Below are 16,742 nucleotides of genomic sequence, written 5' to 3'. Positions count from 1 at the left end.
GCTTTTTATCCAACATTGCCCAGGAAAGGGGGAGTGCAAGTGTTGGGAGGATTGTTCATTGTTCTTAAGATCCAAGGGACTGGGTCTGTAGTCACCTAGGCAAATTGATGAGGCTTTTTACCAAACCTTGTCCAGAAAGTGGGGTGCAAGGTTTCGGGAACTATTTTGCGGGGAAAGACGCGTCCAAACAGCTCTTCCCCAGTAACCAGTATTTGTTTGGTGGTGGTAGCGGCCAATCCAAGGACAAAGGGTGGAATATGTTGTACCTTGGGGAAGTTTTGACCTAAGCTGGTAAAGATAAGCTTAGGAGGTTTTTCATGAAGGTCCCCACATCTGTACCCTAGCGTTCAGAGTGGGGAAGGAACCTTGACAACCTCCTAAGCTTACTTTTACCAGCTTAAGTTAAAACTTCCCCAAGGTACAACCTATTTTACCTTTTGCCCTTGGACTTTCGTTGCCACACCAAACATCTAACTGGTGTTATTGTTATGAGGAAAGAGTCCGTTTGCAAACGTCTTTCCCCCCCAAATCCTCCCAAACATTACCCCCCCTTTCTGAGGAAAGTTTGATAAAAATCCTCACCAATTTGCATAGGTGACCACAGACCCAAACCCTTGGATCTTAAGAAGAATGAAAAAGCATTCAGTTTCTTACAAGAATAATTTTAATAGAAGAAACAGTAAAAAGAATCACCTCTGTAAAATCAGGATGGTAAATACCTTACAGGGTAATCAGATTCAAAACATAGAGAATCCCTCTAGGCAAAACCTTAAGTTACAAAAAGACACAAAAAACAGGAATATCCCTTCCCTCCAGCATAGCTTATTTTCTCAGCCATTTAAAGAAATCAGAATCTAAGGCATATCTAGCTAGATTACTTACTAAGTTCTAAGATTCCATTCCTGTTCTGTCCCTGGCAAAAGCATCACACAGACAAAGAGAGAGAGGCTTTGTTTCTCCCACCCCCCAGCTTTTGAAAGTATCTTGTCTCCGCATTGGTCATTTTGGTCAGGTGCCAGTGAGGTTATCCTAGCTTCTTAACCCTTTACAGGGGAAAGGGTTTTCCCTCTGGCAAGAAGGATTTTAAAGGGGTTTACCCTTCCCTTTATATTTATGACAGTTTCAAAACCAGTTCCTTAAATTTACCGTAGTTTGAAGCATCATCAAGAGGCATCTTATTGAATACATCCAGAGCTCTTCCACTCAATTTTGCTGTCAGTGTGGTCATTTTTTGATTGTTAGGAATTGTATGGAGGGTGCACAGTCTCTCAAAGGTGGTGAAATATTCGGCAGTGTCGCTGAACTCATCATACCACGGACATAGTCATTCCCATTTGTGTATTTCTGGGTAAGTGGGGCCAGCAGCTGGAGGGATTTTTCTCTTCCACTCCATAACAGCCAGTTCATGCTTCTGGGCCTCAGTCTGGGCCTCTATTTCTCTGTCTCTTAACTCCAGGGCTCATTTGTCCCTGGTTACCTCTGCTTCCATAGCCCTTCTGTGTTTACTTGCCTCTGCTTCTTGGAGCTTCAGTTATAACTCCAGGCCCTTTGCCTTCTCTTCTGCTTCCAGTCTGGGCAGCTCTACTTTAGCAGCTGCCTCACTGGTAGTCATTTTCCTGCTTTCTTGTGCTGGGCCACACCCCCTCGGTAGTTCACCAAAACTAAGATGCACTCAGCTCAGGGGCTTCTTAGTTAACAGAGACTTTCCCAGTGCCCAGTGTTCAGCCCTTCTGGGCAGTCTGCAACTTCTGCAGTTTTAGCTTCTTTTGATCTTCACTCTTACTTATTTTGCTTATTTTTCTGTCACTATTTCCCTTATCCGAAATAAGCAATCAGACAGTAACAAACCAGGAACCACTTTGTCTGTTCTCCACCCACCACATCCAAAACTCACTTAAAATCACTACCAATGTCTCAAAGCAGTCAGCTGTGCACAGGCCCTACTCAGCTACGCCACTGTGACAGGTTGGGTCCCAGAAACCCCCTTTGGGACTGCCACCCAATGTGCTGACACTGCCTCTGAGTGTATTTTCCCTGCTAGCCTAAGCTTCGGTACCTTGCCTTCAGCACCTTGCCTTGTATGAGCCACACACGCTTGCCAGCTGCAAACACAGATCCAAGTCTGAACCACGTCCCCCACAAGGTGCAGGCTTAACTGAAAACAGCTTACGAAGTGCTCCTGTCTCCAGCAGTCAGACACCCAGCTCACAGTGGGGTCCATAATCCCCAAAATAAATCTGTTTTACTCCATATAAAGCTTATACGCGGTAAACTCATAAATTGTTCACCCTCTATACAACTGATAGAGAGATATGCACAGCTCTATGCCCCCAACCAGGTATTAATACATACTCTGGGGTGATTAATAAGTAAGAAGTGTTTTTATTCAATACAAAATGTAGGATTTAAGTGGTTCCAAGTAATAACAGACAGAACAAAGTAAATTACCAAACAAAATAAAATAAAACACTCAAGTCTAAGCCTAATACAGGAAAAAACTAAATGCAGGTAAATCTCACCCTCAGAGATGTTGCAATAAGCCTCTTTCACAGAGTAGACTTCCTCCTAGACTGGGTCGAGCAATCACTCACACCCCAGTAGTTACTGTCCTTTGATCCAGTTTCTTTCAGGCATCTCCTTGGGGATATAGCCAATATTCATAACTTTGAGTACAAAAATGATACATGCATGGAAATGGGATGAATATTTTCAGTAGATCATAAGCTTTGCAGAGATATGATATCTAGAGTAAAACAATCAATTTTGTCATATTTACAGCCATAAGCATATTTCTATAAAGAATTATGGGGTGCAACATCACACTCTTTCACAGACTATAAGTTATAGGAACTAAATAAAATTAACACAAGAACTGGGAGGGAGCTGGCCTACTCGGAGATACTTTGTTGCAGCATCTGCAGAGATGCTGCAGAGATCTTCAAAAAGAACAGGAGTACTTGTGGAACCTTAGAGACTAACAAATTTATTTGAGGATTAGCTTTCGTGAGCTACAGCTCACTTCATCGGATGCTGTTGCTCACAAAAGCTGATGGTCAAATAAATTTGTTAGTCTCTAAGGTGCCACATGTCCTCCTTTTCTTTTTGCGCGTACAGACTAACATGACTGCTACTCTGAAACCTGCAGAGATCTTCAGTGTTAACCTGCTAGTTTGGGGAATATCCTCCTTTTTGCAGCCTGCCCTGACCTTGGCATTTTCAGTGAGGACTGTCCCAGGCACCTCAGGGTCACAGGAGGCAGAGAAGGCAGGTGGAGAATTTATGAGCATGACTCCTAGAGGAAGTAGGGGCATAGTGTTTCCTGGGCACAGACCTGGAATAAAAGAGTTGGAAGTTTCTGAATACAGAGATTGCTGGCTGTTGGTTGTTTCTACTGGTGTTCAGGGAAGCAGGACATGATGTACTTTCTTTGTATCCCCTCTCCCACAGATTATCACAAAGGATATAGGTGACTTGGATCATCATTTTTTCCTCCTTATACAATCAACACTGCAATGCCTCACAGGTTGGCACCACTTAGGAGAAGGGGGCACCGACATGCGCCAGAGCACTGATTATACCAGCCAAGCCTGCACACCCGTGATGGATAATTTCTCCTACCATAGTAAAGAAGGGAAGAGTCATCACTGGGCCTGCCATGGATCTCCTTGCGGGGAGGTGATGATCACAGTCTCCTTGTCCATCTGCAGCCATGGATCAGTGCATGGGCCCATCCCGATGGTGACCTCACCCTTTCCTGTTAGTCGAACAGTACTGTCAGTCAGTACCACACCTTTGGTGTTATTGGAATATTTTCTAGATGGTGGCTGTGACATACCAGGGTCCAACCCAGACTAACCAGCAGCTGTGTCACACCTGCCTGCAACCTTGCAATGCCTTGTTGAATTGGCTTCCACCTTGGCCACTCACAGACAACCGACAAGCATGCAAATCACACTCTGAGCATCTATGTGTAACTGCAGCCTGGCCAGAAATAGCTGGGTTACACTCAGGCCCTCACCACCCTTGGTTATACTGCAGGGTGTCCCCAACACACTCCCCAGTCTTTGATTTCCCTCTAGCAATGTACATCCTGTGCTCCCCAGTCCTCTCCTGGACAATGCAAGTTACATTGTCCATTATTTCTTTTATAGCACTAATATGCATGCAACTTAGTGTTGCCGGCACCCAGTGCCCAGAGGCAAAACAACAGCAGGGGTTCGTTACCCGGTATGCTTCACTCAATAATCACAACGGGGTGGAGAAGCAGAAACGTTTATTTGCAGCTGCAAACAAGGTACAGGGAGAATAGAATCTCAAATCCTGCACACCAGAGCAGGTCATTACACACACTTTTATATTCCTTAATGCTACTGCACTAAACATCAGCCAATCAAAATTTTACACAAATACTCTGCCTTCCTTATATGGGTTACAAGAATGTTTATTTCCTGCAACCTCTAACAAGCATTCCTAGCAACTTAAACAACCAGCACATTCTGTCTGGCCTTGTAGTTGTCTCTCCTATTATCTTTAACTTGGCGTCAGCAAATCTTACACTAGAAGGCATTATCTGCAGCTGCAACATTGTTTTAAGAGCAAAAGAGCTTACTCAAACCAGCCAGGCCTGAATTCTATTAAGGGGGGTTGAGAAGAAGCCCTTAGGCCTTCAGCAGGTAGACCTCCTCGACCCTTATGGCCTTCCATCCCCTCAACTTAACTAGTGGCCATGCCCTGGGGTCTCCAACATTAGCTTCTCAGACACTTCTATTTAAACAAACTGGATTAGTTAAAACAATAAAACAAATTTTATTGACTACAAAGATAAATTTTACATGAGTGCAACTGAGAAGGCATAGAAGTCAGACATGGTTACAAAAAAAAAAATAAAGCTAGAATGAAACTTGTGCCTAAGTTAAGAAATGATGTGAAATTCAAAGCAAAAGTTTCCTCACCACATGCTTGCAGCACTCTTACTGACCACATTTCTTAGGTCAGGACACACCCCCTGTCCAATGGCTGCTTACTTTGTGCCTTCAGAATCAGTGAATCAATGGGTCGAGAGAGAGCAGTTCCTTGGGATGTCTGCCCCTTCTTTTTATAGTCCTATCCCCCCTTTGAGAAACAGTTCCACCTTGTTACCGGAAGATGAAAACTCTGTGTAGAAGGATGTTCCCTGCTGCTTTTTCCTCACCTATTTAGAGACAAAATTAAGTAGAACACACATTTCTTTGTTTAAGACAGACCAGTTTGCCAGCCTCAGTTTGGAACATGTATTAATAACAAGATACAGTGTCATTTTATAACTTCACATGCATTATCAAAAATTGTATTAATATTAAGATGAGAGAATGACTATTTCTGGTTGACTCATAGATGTATTTAGCATCTTACAGCTGAGCTCTGTGTGCAGATAATATGGATGCAAGAGGGATAGTTTTGTGAACTGCAGAAGTCCGTAGCATACTGTGGTCTCCTCCTGAGCTCCTCTGGTCATCATGTGGTCTCTATCAAGAAAAAGGAGAGAACCTATCTTTCCTACTTTGGGGAGTAACCTAGCAAGGGAAGGACATAGGATACCTTGGGTGATTCGCACTCTATAAATAGCCAGATAATCTGGAGTACTCTTACATGTCTAGCAGGTTTTCCATTCCACCTATTGGGGCCAGGACAATGAGGTGATTCTGAAACCAGGAATAACTGGGAAGATATCAGCTACAGCCCCAGAATAACTGCCCTCCCTCCTCCCCATTTCCATAGCCTCCTCACCCAGATGCCCAAGAAGACGAGGTGGGGGGAGGCTACGGGGACCCACATAGCCAACCCCAGAGGATCTCACAAGCATCAGAAAGCTGGAATATCCTGTATTTTAATTTGGTTTCTGGACTTGTCCTTCCCTCTTCCTCCACCCCCCTAACCCAATATCCCCCTCCCCCATCTAGCTTCTGATTTCTCTCAATGTTTTGTCAACAAATAATAAAGAATGTTTTTTAAACAATTGTGACTTTATTTCCTTTCATATATATATATAGAGAGAGAGAGAGAGGATGGGTAACTTTAAGAGAAACAAACACAACTCTCACACCTTACCTTAGTACATTTCACCTGTATCTGACTTTCTGTTACTTTGATTCCAAATTTGTTGCTAAGGCTGTTTGAAAATTTTTCTTGAGAAGTTTTTTGTATGGGAAATTGGATTTTTCATTCAACTCTTTTTTCCATGAAATAATCTTTTCCTTGGATATTATGAGATTTCTATCAACATACCAAACTCCCCTCCTCCCTAAACCATGGCTGTGGGAGTCAGGTGTTGTTCCAGGGCAGTTCAGCAAGAGGAGAGAACATCATGCATACTGGGGGATATAGTCCAGCCTGGGAGCCTGGCCCATGGAAGAGATTGGTGGTGTGCGGTATGTGAGGCACCCCCCATGGTATTTCAGATTCAAAATATTAAGGTTTTGGCAAAAAGATTTTGGTCTCCACAAAAAAAACAAAAACAAAAACAACAACTTTTTGTGGATCAGCTCTAGACAGTACCCGGCTTGCACTGAAAACAGCAGTATAAAATATACCCCTAACCTCATACTCTGTAACTCTGGTAGAAATTGCATCATTTAATAACACAGTAGAAAGAGTAGGTCAAATTAATCACCAGGGCACCAATTAACCAAGGGTAGCTTTGGCTCACTGAAAGTATTAATTAGGTTTTGTGTCTTTCTCAGCTCAGGTATTCCCAGTAGCTTCAGGAATTATGTCCCATAGATCACACATCTCAGTATAAAACTTCCCGAATGCTCCAAACTGGCATTTTCTGTCCATGAGGAAACACCAGCACATCTCTCTCTCTCTCTCTTCTCAGCAGGTATGCGCTATTGTCCTGAATTACAGTCACACACCCACACGCAGACACCATGGGGATCAGCCGGTAGTGAATTCCAGACCTCCAGCACCAAAAGACTCAGCCCCAACTCTGATCCCTTTAGCTAAAGGAGTGACCACCTGGGTTGGAAAAAATAGGCAATTAGCTAGTCACTGAAGCCAGGGCTTCCCATGATGTCTCTGGGTTTTCATACATACTCCAGGAAATGCCAAAAAGCTTAATTAGCACAGTAAGCAACTTTACCCCAGACAGACATCCCAAGCCACAGAGCTCCCCTTGCCCAAAGAGGGTCAAAAGATTGAAACTCCTTTACTCTCACCAATTCTTAAATTAGGAATAATCCCTTCAGACTGATTCTCTCATAGCAGGGTCACAAGTCATTGTTTTCTGTTTGGATTAGTGAACAGGAGTGTTTGGGGGTGGCATGATTAACCTGTCTGTCATTGTATTTGCACAGTTTGTCCATTTTATGGAACACCTGGAATGACCAGCTGTGAACATCTGGCTCTGTGGACTAAGCCCTTCCCGGAGCAGATACTGATATCCGTTAGAAACTGATCTCCTTTTATCTTAACTTACTTCATTACAGAGAAATGACAGGTTTTTGACACTATCTACCTGCCCACATCTCTCTAGCTGTCTGATCACTCTTGAGAGGAGATGGAAGAAGGAAATCACTCGGAGGCGACTGAGTTCATTCTCTCAGGACTGACAGATCGTCCGGAGCTGCAGATCCCCCTGTTTGCGGTCTTCCTACTGATTTATGGTTTCACCCTGGTGGGGAATGGGGGGATGATCTTATTAATCACAATTGATCCCCGACTCCACACCCCCATGTACTTTTTTCTCAGGAATTTGTCTTTCTGTGACCTCTGCTTTTCCTCGATAATTTCCCCTAAGATGCTGTTGAATTTCTTAGCCAAGAGGAAAAGCATTTCTTTCACTGCCTGCGCAGTGCAAATGTATCTTTCTATTATTTTTGCAGATGTTGAGTGCCTCTTGCTGGCTGTGATGGCGTATGACCGTTATGTGGCCATCTGTAACCCGCTGCTCTATATGGTCACCTTGTCCAGGCACCTTTGTAAACAGCTGGTGGCTGGGGCGTACACTGTGGGGGTGGTGGATTCAATGTTAAACACATATTTTACATTTCGGCTGTCATTCTGCAGCTCCAACATCATCAATAGTTTCTTCTGTGATGTCCCCCCGCTCCTGGCACTATCCTGTTCTGACACCCGCATCAATGAGATTGTGCTGTTTGTTTCAATGTGCTGCATTCAAGTCATCAGCTTTGTGACTGTCCTCCTCTCCTATGTCTATATCACCTCCACCATCCTGCAGATCCGCTCTGCCGAGGGCCGACAAAAAGCCTTCTCCACCTGCACTTTCCACTTGACCACTGTGGTCCTGTTTTATGGCACCCTCCTCTTCATGTATTTACGTCCCACCTCCAGCTATTCCATGGACACAGACAAAGTGGCCTCAGTGTTTTACATGCTGGTGATCCCCATGTTGAACCCCCTCATCTACAGCCTGAGAAACACGGAGGTGAAGGACGCCCTGAAGAAAGCAATGAATAAACTCCTAACCAGTTCTTGAATCTGCTTAATTCAGGACTGGTTTAGTGCTGGGGAGAGGAAACAGGTGAATTCAATTCTCAGCTCATTACAAAATAATTTCGGAGAGCACATGGTAGTTTTGTTCATTTTTATATTGTTATTATTATTTTTTTTTTTTTTGTATTCCAACAAGGTCTGCAGTCCCCATCTGAGATCAGTGAACAAAACACGGGAAGCATCACAGGAAATGAGGGAAACCCAAGCCCATAGTGTGTCAGGGTCGGTCACAGAGACCCTCATTATGACTGTCACCTCATGTGCTGAAATGACCTCTGAGCCCATTTTCCCTTCCAGCCTGGGCCTCCAGAACCCTGCCTTGTTGAGCCAAGCTCAACACTAGCCAGCTGCAACACAGACCTGGGCTCTGGGTGATGCCCCCAAAGGTGCAGATCTAGGCTGAAACCAGCTCAGCAGGACACCTGTATCCAATACACAGACAACCAGCTCCCAATGGGATCTAAACCCCAAATAAATCTCTTTTACTCTGTATAAAGCTTGTACAGGATAAAATGACAAATGCTTGCCCTCTATATCCCTGCAAGAGACATATGCACAGCTGTTTGCACACACCCCTGGCAACAATTACTTACACTATGTTTATAAATAAACAAAAGTGATTTTATTGAGTATAAAAAGTAGGATTTAAGTGGTTTTCAGTAATAACAGACAGAACAAAGCAAAATAAAACAAAACACTCAAGCTAAGCTTAATACACTCAGAAATCAGTTACAAATGTTCCAGTTTTTCTGAGGATTGAGGACACTTGCCTGCATGCAGTGAAAGGTTTGAATAAACCAGATGAACACCATTTCCTCCATCTCATCCTTCTTTATTAATTTATTCAAATCCACCACAAATGGTACATATTACCTCATATTTATTTGTTGCCATAACTCATTTCATTTCTTTCTTTCAGTCCTTCCGGAAGCAAGCATAATATTTTATAATAAAGTTACAGGTAAATAAACCTTCGTCTTTCTCATGTTCTGTCCTGCTTTCTAGAAGAAAGAAAAAGCTGTGGAAAGAGAAAGAGGTGCAGTCAGTTAAAATGGATCTCCGCATCTGTTCTGCTGCTGAGATAATGTCCTTGGCTTTCCCCATGGTGCTGTTTCCATACATGGAATGTTGGTTCCATTCACTGAACAGGGTGTGGGAAAAAAAGATCTGTGACCTAAAGCTGAAAACAATCGTATCCCATTTCAAAACCCACCATCTTTCTGGGCTCACGGATCTTGACCTCCTCCCTGGATTGGAACTGGTGATGCAAAGGGGAAAGGCACCTTGTCTCAGCCTCAAAACCTTCAGCCATTCCCTTTCCCCAAAACTGTCTTTCTTAAAATCCTTCCTCTTTATCCCCCACCCACATTGCTCAGCAATTATCTCACTGCTTCAATTCTGCAGAGCAGACCACCACACATCAGAGTAAGGAGAGAGACTTTTTAAAACTTGATATCACTGTAAAGGCGGTACCAACCTATGAGGCAATATAAGTGATTTGTCCACTTTGTGACAGAGGAGAAAAATAAACCTAGGTCTGCTGAGTCTGAGTCCAGCAGACCCTCCGACCTCCATGGATCAGGGAGAGATGGATGAAATTATTCCTTTCCTACCCAAAAGAATCTGCTATCCTGTGACCCTAAATCTTTAAATAAAGCCACATCAGGTGAAATGTAATACCCCAAACCAAAACTCATGGATGTCCCATTATAAGAACATAAGAACATTAAGAATGACCATACTGATTCAGAGCAAAGGTCCATCCAGCCCAGTATCCTGTCTACCAACAGTGGCCAATGCCAGGTGCCCCAGAGGGAGTCAACCTAACAGGTAGTGATCAAGTGATCACTCTCCTCCCATCCATCTCCACCCTCTGACAAACAGAGGCTAGGACAACATTCCTTACCCATCCTGGCAAATACCCATTAATGCACTTAACCTCCATGAATTTATCCAGTTCTCTTTTAAAACCTGTTATAGTCCTAGGCTTCACAACCTCCTCAGGGAAGGAGTTCCACAGGTTGACTGTGAGGTGTGTGAAAAGAACTTCCTTTTATTTGTTTTAAACCTGCTGCCCTTTAATTTCATTTGGTGGCCCCTCATACTTATGTTATGGGAACAAGGAAATAACTTTTCCTTATTCACTTTCTGCACACCACTCATGAATTTATATACCTCTGTCATATCCCCCCTTAGTCTCATCTTTTCTTAGCTGAAAAGTCCTAGCCCCTTTAATCTCTCCTCATATCGGACCTGTTCCAAACCCCTTTTGATTTTAGTTGCCCTTCTCTGAACCTTTTCTAATGCCAGTGTATCTTTTATGAGATGAGGAGACCACATCTGTACACAGTATTCAAGATGTGGGAGTACCATGGATTTATATAAGGGCAATAAGATATTCTCCATCTTATTCTCTATCCCTCTTTTAATGATTCCTAACATCCTGTTTGCTTTTTTGACTGCCGCTGCACACTGTGTGAACGTCTTCAGAGAACTATCCACGATGACTCCAAGATCTTTTTCCTGATTAGCTGTAGTTAAATTAGCCCCAATCATATTGTATGTATAGTTGGGGTTATTTTTTCCAATGTGCCTTACTTTACATTTACCACATTACATTTCATTTGCCATTTTGTTGCCCAAGTTTTGTGAGATCTTTTTGAAGTTCTTCACAGTCTGCTTTGGTCTTAACTATCTTGAGCAGTTTAGTATCATCTGCAAACTTTGCCACCTCACTGTTTACGCCCTTCTCCAGGTCATTTATGAATCAGTTGAATAGGATTGGTCCTCAGACTGATCCTGGGGGAACACCACCAGTTACCCCTCTCATTTCTGAAAATTTACCATTTATTTCTACCCTTTGTTCCCTGTCTTTTAACCAGTTCTCAATCCATGAAAGGATCTTCCCTCTTATCCCATGACAACTTAATTATCCCTTCCATCTGTTATGTACCCATGTCTGTTGCTATAGGACATTATATCTCATTGGCTTAGCGAGTCCCCTTGTTGTTCTGCAGTTCCTCACTGCTGACTTTTTACTACGTTAATCAAGATATTCACTGAGCAAGAACCTCAGGACAGAGATGATGATGAAAATGTAGGATGAAAAATAATGAGGACGGAGATGATTTCCACGGAGCTGCCATAGTTAAAAGAAGGAGTTGATTGAGGGAAGTGTCAGAGCACAAGAACTTGAGGAGCTGTCAGGGTTCCCTCCCCACTCTGAACTCTAGGGTACACATGTGAAAGACCCCCGAAGCTTATTTTTACCAGCTTAGGTTAAAACTTCCCCAAGGCACAAATTCTCCCTTGTACCTTCGATTAGGTAAATGCTGCCACCACCCAGTGATTCAACAAACATTTAGGGAGGGCCACTTGGAGCCCTCTCTTCCCCCTAGTATATCCCCAAGCCCTACACCCCCTTTCCTGGGGAGGCTTGAGAATAAACAAGATGACCACAGACCAACCTTGGGTTTTTTAGGACAGAGAACTTTATTAGAAAGAAAAAAGGTAAAAGAAGCACCTCTGTAAAATTAGAATGGAAGATAATTTCACAGGACAATCAGATTCAAAACACAGAGGATTTTCCTCTAAGCAAAACCTTAAAGTTACAAAAAGAAAAAAAAAACATAACCAGGAATAAACCTTCCTCTCAACACAGAGAAAATCACAAGCCAGAACAAAAGATAATCTAATTCATCCCCTTGCTAGTGCTTACTAATTCCATAGGAGTTGAATTGCTTGCTTTCTTGATCTGACTCCAGCAAGAGCCACAAAGAACAGAAAGAACAAATCTGCACCCCCCCCACACACACCAGATTTGAAAGTATCTTGTCCCCTTATTGGTCATCATGGTCAAGTGCCAGCCACATTACTTGAGCTTCTTAACCCTTTACCGGTAAGAAGATTTTGTGCCTCTGGCCAAGAGGGATTTTATAGTACTGTATACAGAAAGGTGGTTACCCTACTGTCAAAACATAAAGGGAAGGGTAAAGCCCTTCAAAATCCCTCCTGGCCAGAGGAAAAATTCTCTCACCTGTAAAGGGTTAAGAAGCTAGGATAACCTCTCTGGCGGCTGACCAAAATGACCAATGAGGAGACAAGATGCTTTCAAAAGCTGCGGGGAGGGAAAAATAAAGGGTCTGTCTGTGTGATGCTTTTGCCGGGGACAGAACAGGAATGGAGTCTTAGAACTTAGTAAGTAATCTAGCTAGATATGCGTTAGACTAGGATTTCTTTAAATGGCTGAGAAATTAAGTTCATGGAATCAAAGAATATCAGGGTTGGAAGGGACCTCAGGAGGTCATCTAGTCCAACCCCCTGCTTAAAGCAGGACTGATCCCCAATTAAATCATCTCAGACAGGGCTTTGTCAAGCCTGACCTTAAAAACTTCTAAGGAAGGAGATTCCACCACCTCCCTAGGTAACACATTCCAGTGTTTCACCACCCTCCTAGTGAAAAAGCCGTTCCTAATATCCAAGCTAAATCTCCCTCACTGCAAGGAGACCATTACTCCTTGTTCTGTCAACTGCTACCACTGAGAACAGTCTAGAGCCATCCTCTTTGCAACCCCCTTTCAGGTCGTTGAAAGCAGCTATCAAATCCCCCCTCATTCTTCTCTTCCATAGATTAAACATCCCCAGTTCCCTCAGCCTGTCCTCATAACTCATGTGTTCCAGTCCCCTAATCATTTTTGTTGCCCTCCGCTGGACTCTTTCCAATTTTTCCACATCCTTCTTGTAGTGTGGGGCCCAAAACTGGACACAGTACTCCAGAGGAGACCTCACCAGTGTCGAAGAGAGGGGAACAATCACGTCCCTCAATCTGCTGGCAATGCCCCTACTTATACATCCCAAAATGCCATTGGCCTTCTTGGCAACAAGGGCACACTGCTGACTGAATGGAATGTTCAGTTGTGCTGAATGGAATGGATATTCCTGTCTGTGTGTCTTTTTGTAACTTAAGGTTTTGCCTAGAGGGATTCTCTATGTTTTGAATCTAATTATCCTGAAAGGTATTACCCATCCTGATTTTACAGAGGTGATTCTTTTTATTGTTACTTCTATTAACATTCTTCTTTTGAAGAAGTGAATGCTTTTTTGTATTGTTCTTAAGATCCAAGGGTTTGGGTCTGTGGTCACGTATGCAAATTGGTGAGGATTTTTACCAAACCTTCCCCAGGAAGTGGGGTGCAAGGGATGGGAGGATTTTGGGGGAAAGACGTTTCCAAACTACCCTTTCCTAATAAAAATAAACCCAGATAAACGTTTGGTGGTGGCAGTGGAAGTCCAAGGGCAAAGGGTAAAATAGTTTGTACCTTGGGGAAGTTTTCACTAAGCTGGTAAAAGTAAGCTTAGGAGGTTTTCATGCAGGTCCCCACATCTGTACGCTTGAGTTCAGAGTGGGGAAGGAACCTTGACACCTTCCGTTTATATTTATGTCAGGAGCTGAGGTGGGTCTTCCCACCCCCTTTCCTCCCTGTGATTGGGGGGTGTTAACAGGCCACTTGCACCTTGAATTATCCCTTGAAATATGTGTGAAGTACTTACACTAAACAATCTGTTCCACCTTATATTTACCTGTGATATTCTGAGTTACTTTTCCAGACCTGAAGAACAGCTCTTTGTCAGCTCAAAGCCTTGTCTCTGTCACCAACAAAAGTTGGTCCAAGAAAAGCTATTACCTCCTCCACCTTATATCTGTACAGTTCTTGTCAATTATTGTACTGGCATCCCTTTGCTCTCAATGGCTAAGGTCATGTCTACACTAGAGAGCTTACAGCAGCACAGATGTACTAAGGCAGCTGCGCCGCTGTATGGTCGCTCATGTAGCCACTCTGTGCTGATGTGAGAAAGCTCTCCTGTTGGCCTAATAAAACCACCTCCATAACTGACAGTAGTTATGTCGGCGGGAGAGCTTCTGCTACCAACATAGAATCATAGAAGATTAGGGTTGGAAGAGACCTCAGGAGATCGTCTAGTCCAACCCCCTGCTCAAAGCAGGACCAATCCCCAATTTTTGCCCCAGATCCCTAAATGGCCCCCTCAAGGGTTGAACTCACAACCCTGGGTTTAGCAAGCCAATGCTCAAACTACAGAGCTATCCCTCTCCCTATTAAATAAATAAATGAATAAATAAATTTTAAAAAGTGATGTTAACTCAAAGACTTTCAGATATAAGGCCTTCAATGCTATTTCTGTGTGGGGTGATGCTAGCTTAAGTAGTGTCATTTTTATTTGTATATAATACAGTGATGATGTGGTGCTGGATTCATAGCTGAAGGATGAAATCTGTTCTGTGGTTTTCCTAAAGGTTATTAGGCCCGGATGCCTGCAGGACAGTACCAGTGTGGCATTGCTGACCCAAAGAGTATCAGGCCTTTTAATTATTAATAACTATTATTATTATCTGCAGTGTTGTTGTGCCCATGTTGGCCCAGGATATGCCCACGTCATTCTGAATGGTTTCTTGCAAGAAGTGTAATGAGCCATGAGGGCATCTTGATTATCCACAAAGGGTCACAATGAGGTCTTTGGCACAATAAAAACAGGTCAACATAAGAATGGCCAGACTGGGTCAAACCAAAGGTCCATCTAGCCCAGTCTCCTGTCTTGCATCAGTGGCCAATGCCAGGTGCCCCAGAGGGAATGAACAGAACAGGTCATCTCAAGTGATCCATCTCCTGTCACCCGTTCCCAGCTTCTGGCAAACAGAGGGTTAGGGACGCCATTCCTGCCCATGCTGGCATCATTTCTGCCCATCCTCAGGACCATACTATCTGAGCTGAATGAGATTCCCTTTAACTTTAATCCATGGCTTGACTGCTACTGCTCCCCAAGCCTGCTGCTGGAAGGTCGTACATTCGTGCATACACGCACACACACACGAAGCCAGTGTAATACAGAGGCATAAGGTAATTGTTCAGTTACTAACACCACATAATTACTGTGTCTCTTATTCACTGATCGCATTTTGAGAGTCGGCACCACTGTGCGGTAAGTGCACCTAAGGTTCGTAAAGCTTCAAGCCTGTAGGGGAGTACCTGTGTGGTGTCGCTCACCTAAAAATTATTAGGCCTCAGGATACACTAAAGAAATGGCACGAGTGAAGGAACCAGCAGAGGCTGTCCAGAAGGCTTTAGAGCTGATGGTCTCCAGGCTAGCAACAGTATGGATTCTCCTATACGTTTAAGACCTAGTTTTTTGACGAGTACATGTCGCAGGCACAAAGAACCCTGAAATCATACTGATCTTTGGCCCAGAATCATCACACAGGTACAGCCATGTAGGCCTCATTCCTAATATTTCTGGGGCTAGCAACCCCACACAGAACCTGCTGGCCAGACAGACAACCTGACAATTACTGGGCTCGAGACACCTCACAAACCCTGCCCTGCAGTCATTAGCCTTCGTCACCTTGGAGCCATTAATACCACAAAGACACCGATGGGCAGGTGTAATGAGGCTTTCCTGTGAAAGAAGGACTCACTCGTTCAACAAAGATCAAACCGAAGACATCCAAAGATCTTTTTAGCTAAATGAAACTAATATGCTTTTATAGTGGTTGGGAACGTCACTGTCACTAATTCAGTGTATTTCACAAGCATCTGTTTGAATCTTCAAGCTACCAACTTCACACAAAGACACTGCCTGGGAAGGAAAAAGTTTTAATAATTTAGTGTCACAACAGAGCAAACATCAGGCTTTATCACCTTAAAGTTAGCAACGCACCACAAGATGGCCCTGTCTACAAAATTCTTATGTCTTTAGGCTAGAAACACCACAAAGGCCTCGTTTCAGAGTAGCAGCCGTGTTAGTCTGTATCCGCAAAAAGAAAAGGAGGACTTGTGGCACCTATGAGACTAACAAATTTATTTGAGTAGTAGCTTTCGTGACCTATAGCTCACTTCATCGGATGCAAAGGCCTAGTAGCTGTTTGGTTAGTCTCATGACCCAACACATCTTTTCGTGCATAAATTCCTGGAGAGGCTTGAGGCTAACTATGTTGCACAGGCATAAAGTCACATAATCTTGAGGATTAAATAATAAGGAGTGTCGTATGTGATCGTCTGCCGTAATAATAGTAGGGGCTAGATGGGTGAGATAATATCTTTTCTTGGACCAAGTTCTGTTAGTGAAAGAGACAAAGCTCCCAGAGAGCACTGCTTCAGGTCTGGGAAAGGTACGTAGCGTCAAAGCTAAATGGAAGGTGGAACAGATTGTTAAATATAAAGAATGAACACTTGTTA

The 16,742-nt window shown here is 43.4% G+C and overlaps 1 protein-coding gene across 1 annotated transcript; it reads left to right on the top strand.

The window, feature by feature from the left end:
- The first annotated feature begins 7,537 nt into the window (after nucleotides 1-7,537).
- LOC140913746 (olfactory receptor 8U9-like) lies at nucleotides 7,538-8,476 on the top strand. Its single transcript, XM_073350545.1, has one exon. The coding sequence runs from the start codon at nucleotides 7,538-7,540 to the stop codon at nucleotides 8,474-8,476; it is 939 nt and encodes a 312-aa protein (XP_073206646.1).
- The last annotated feature ends 8,266 nt before the right edge of the window (nucleotides 8,477-16,742 follow it).

Source organism: Lepidochelys kempii, chromosome 6 (assembly GCF_965140265.1).
Source record: "Lepidochelys kempii isolate rLepKem1 chromosome 6, rLepKem1.hap2, whole genome shotgun sequence".
Classification (NCBI taxonomy): Eukaryota; Metazoa; Chordata; order Testudines; family Cheloniidae; genus Lepidochelys; species Lepidochelys kempii.
The sequence above is the reverse complement of the archived record's forward strand: the minus strand, read 5'-3'. Positions and strand labels throughout refer to the sequence as shown.

What these genes read in the sequence shown, in the direction of transcription:
- LOC140913746 (XM_073350545.1), top strand. Translation starts at nt 7,538, where the DNA reads ATGGAAGAAGGAAATCACTCGGAGGCGACTGAGTTCATTCTCTCAGGA.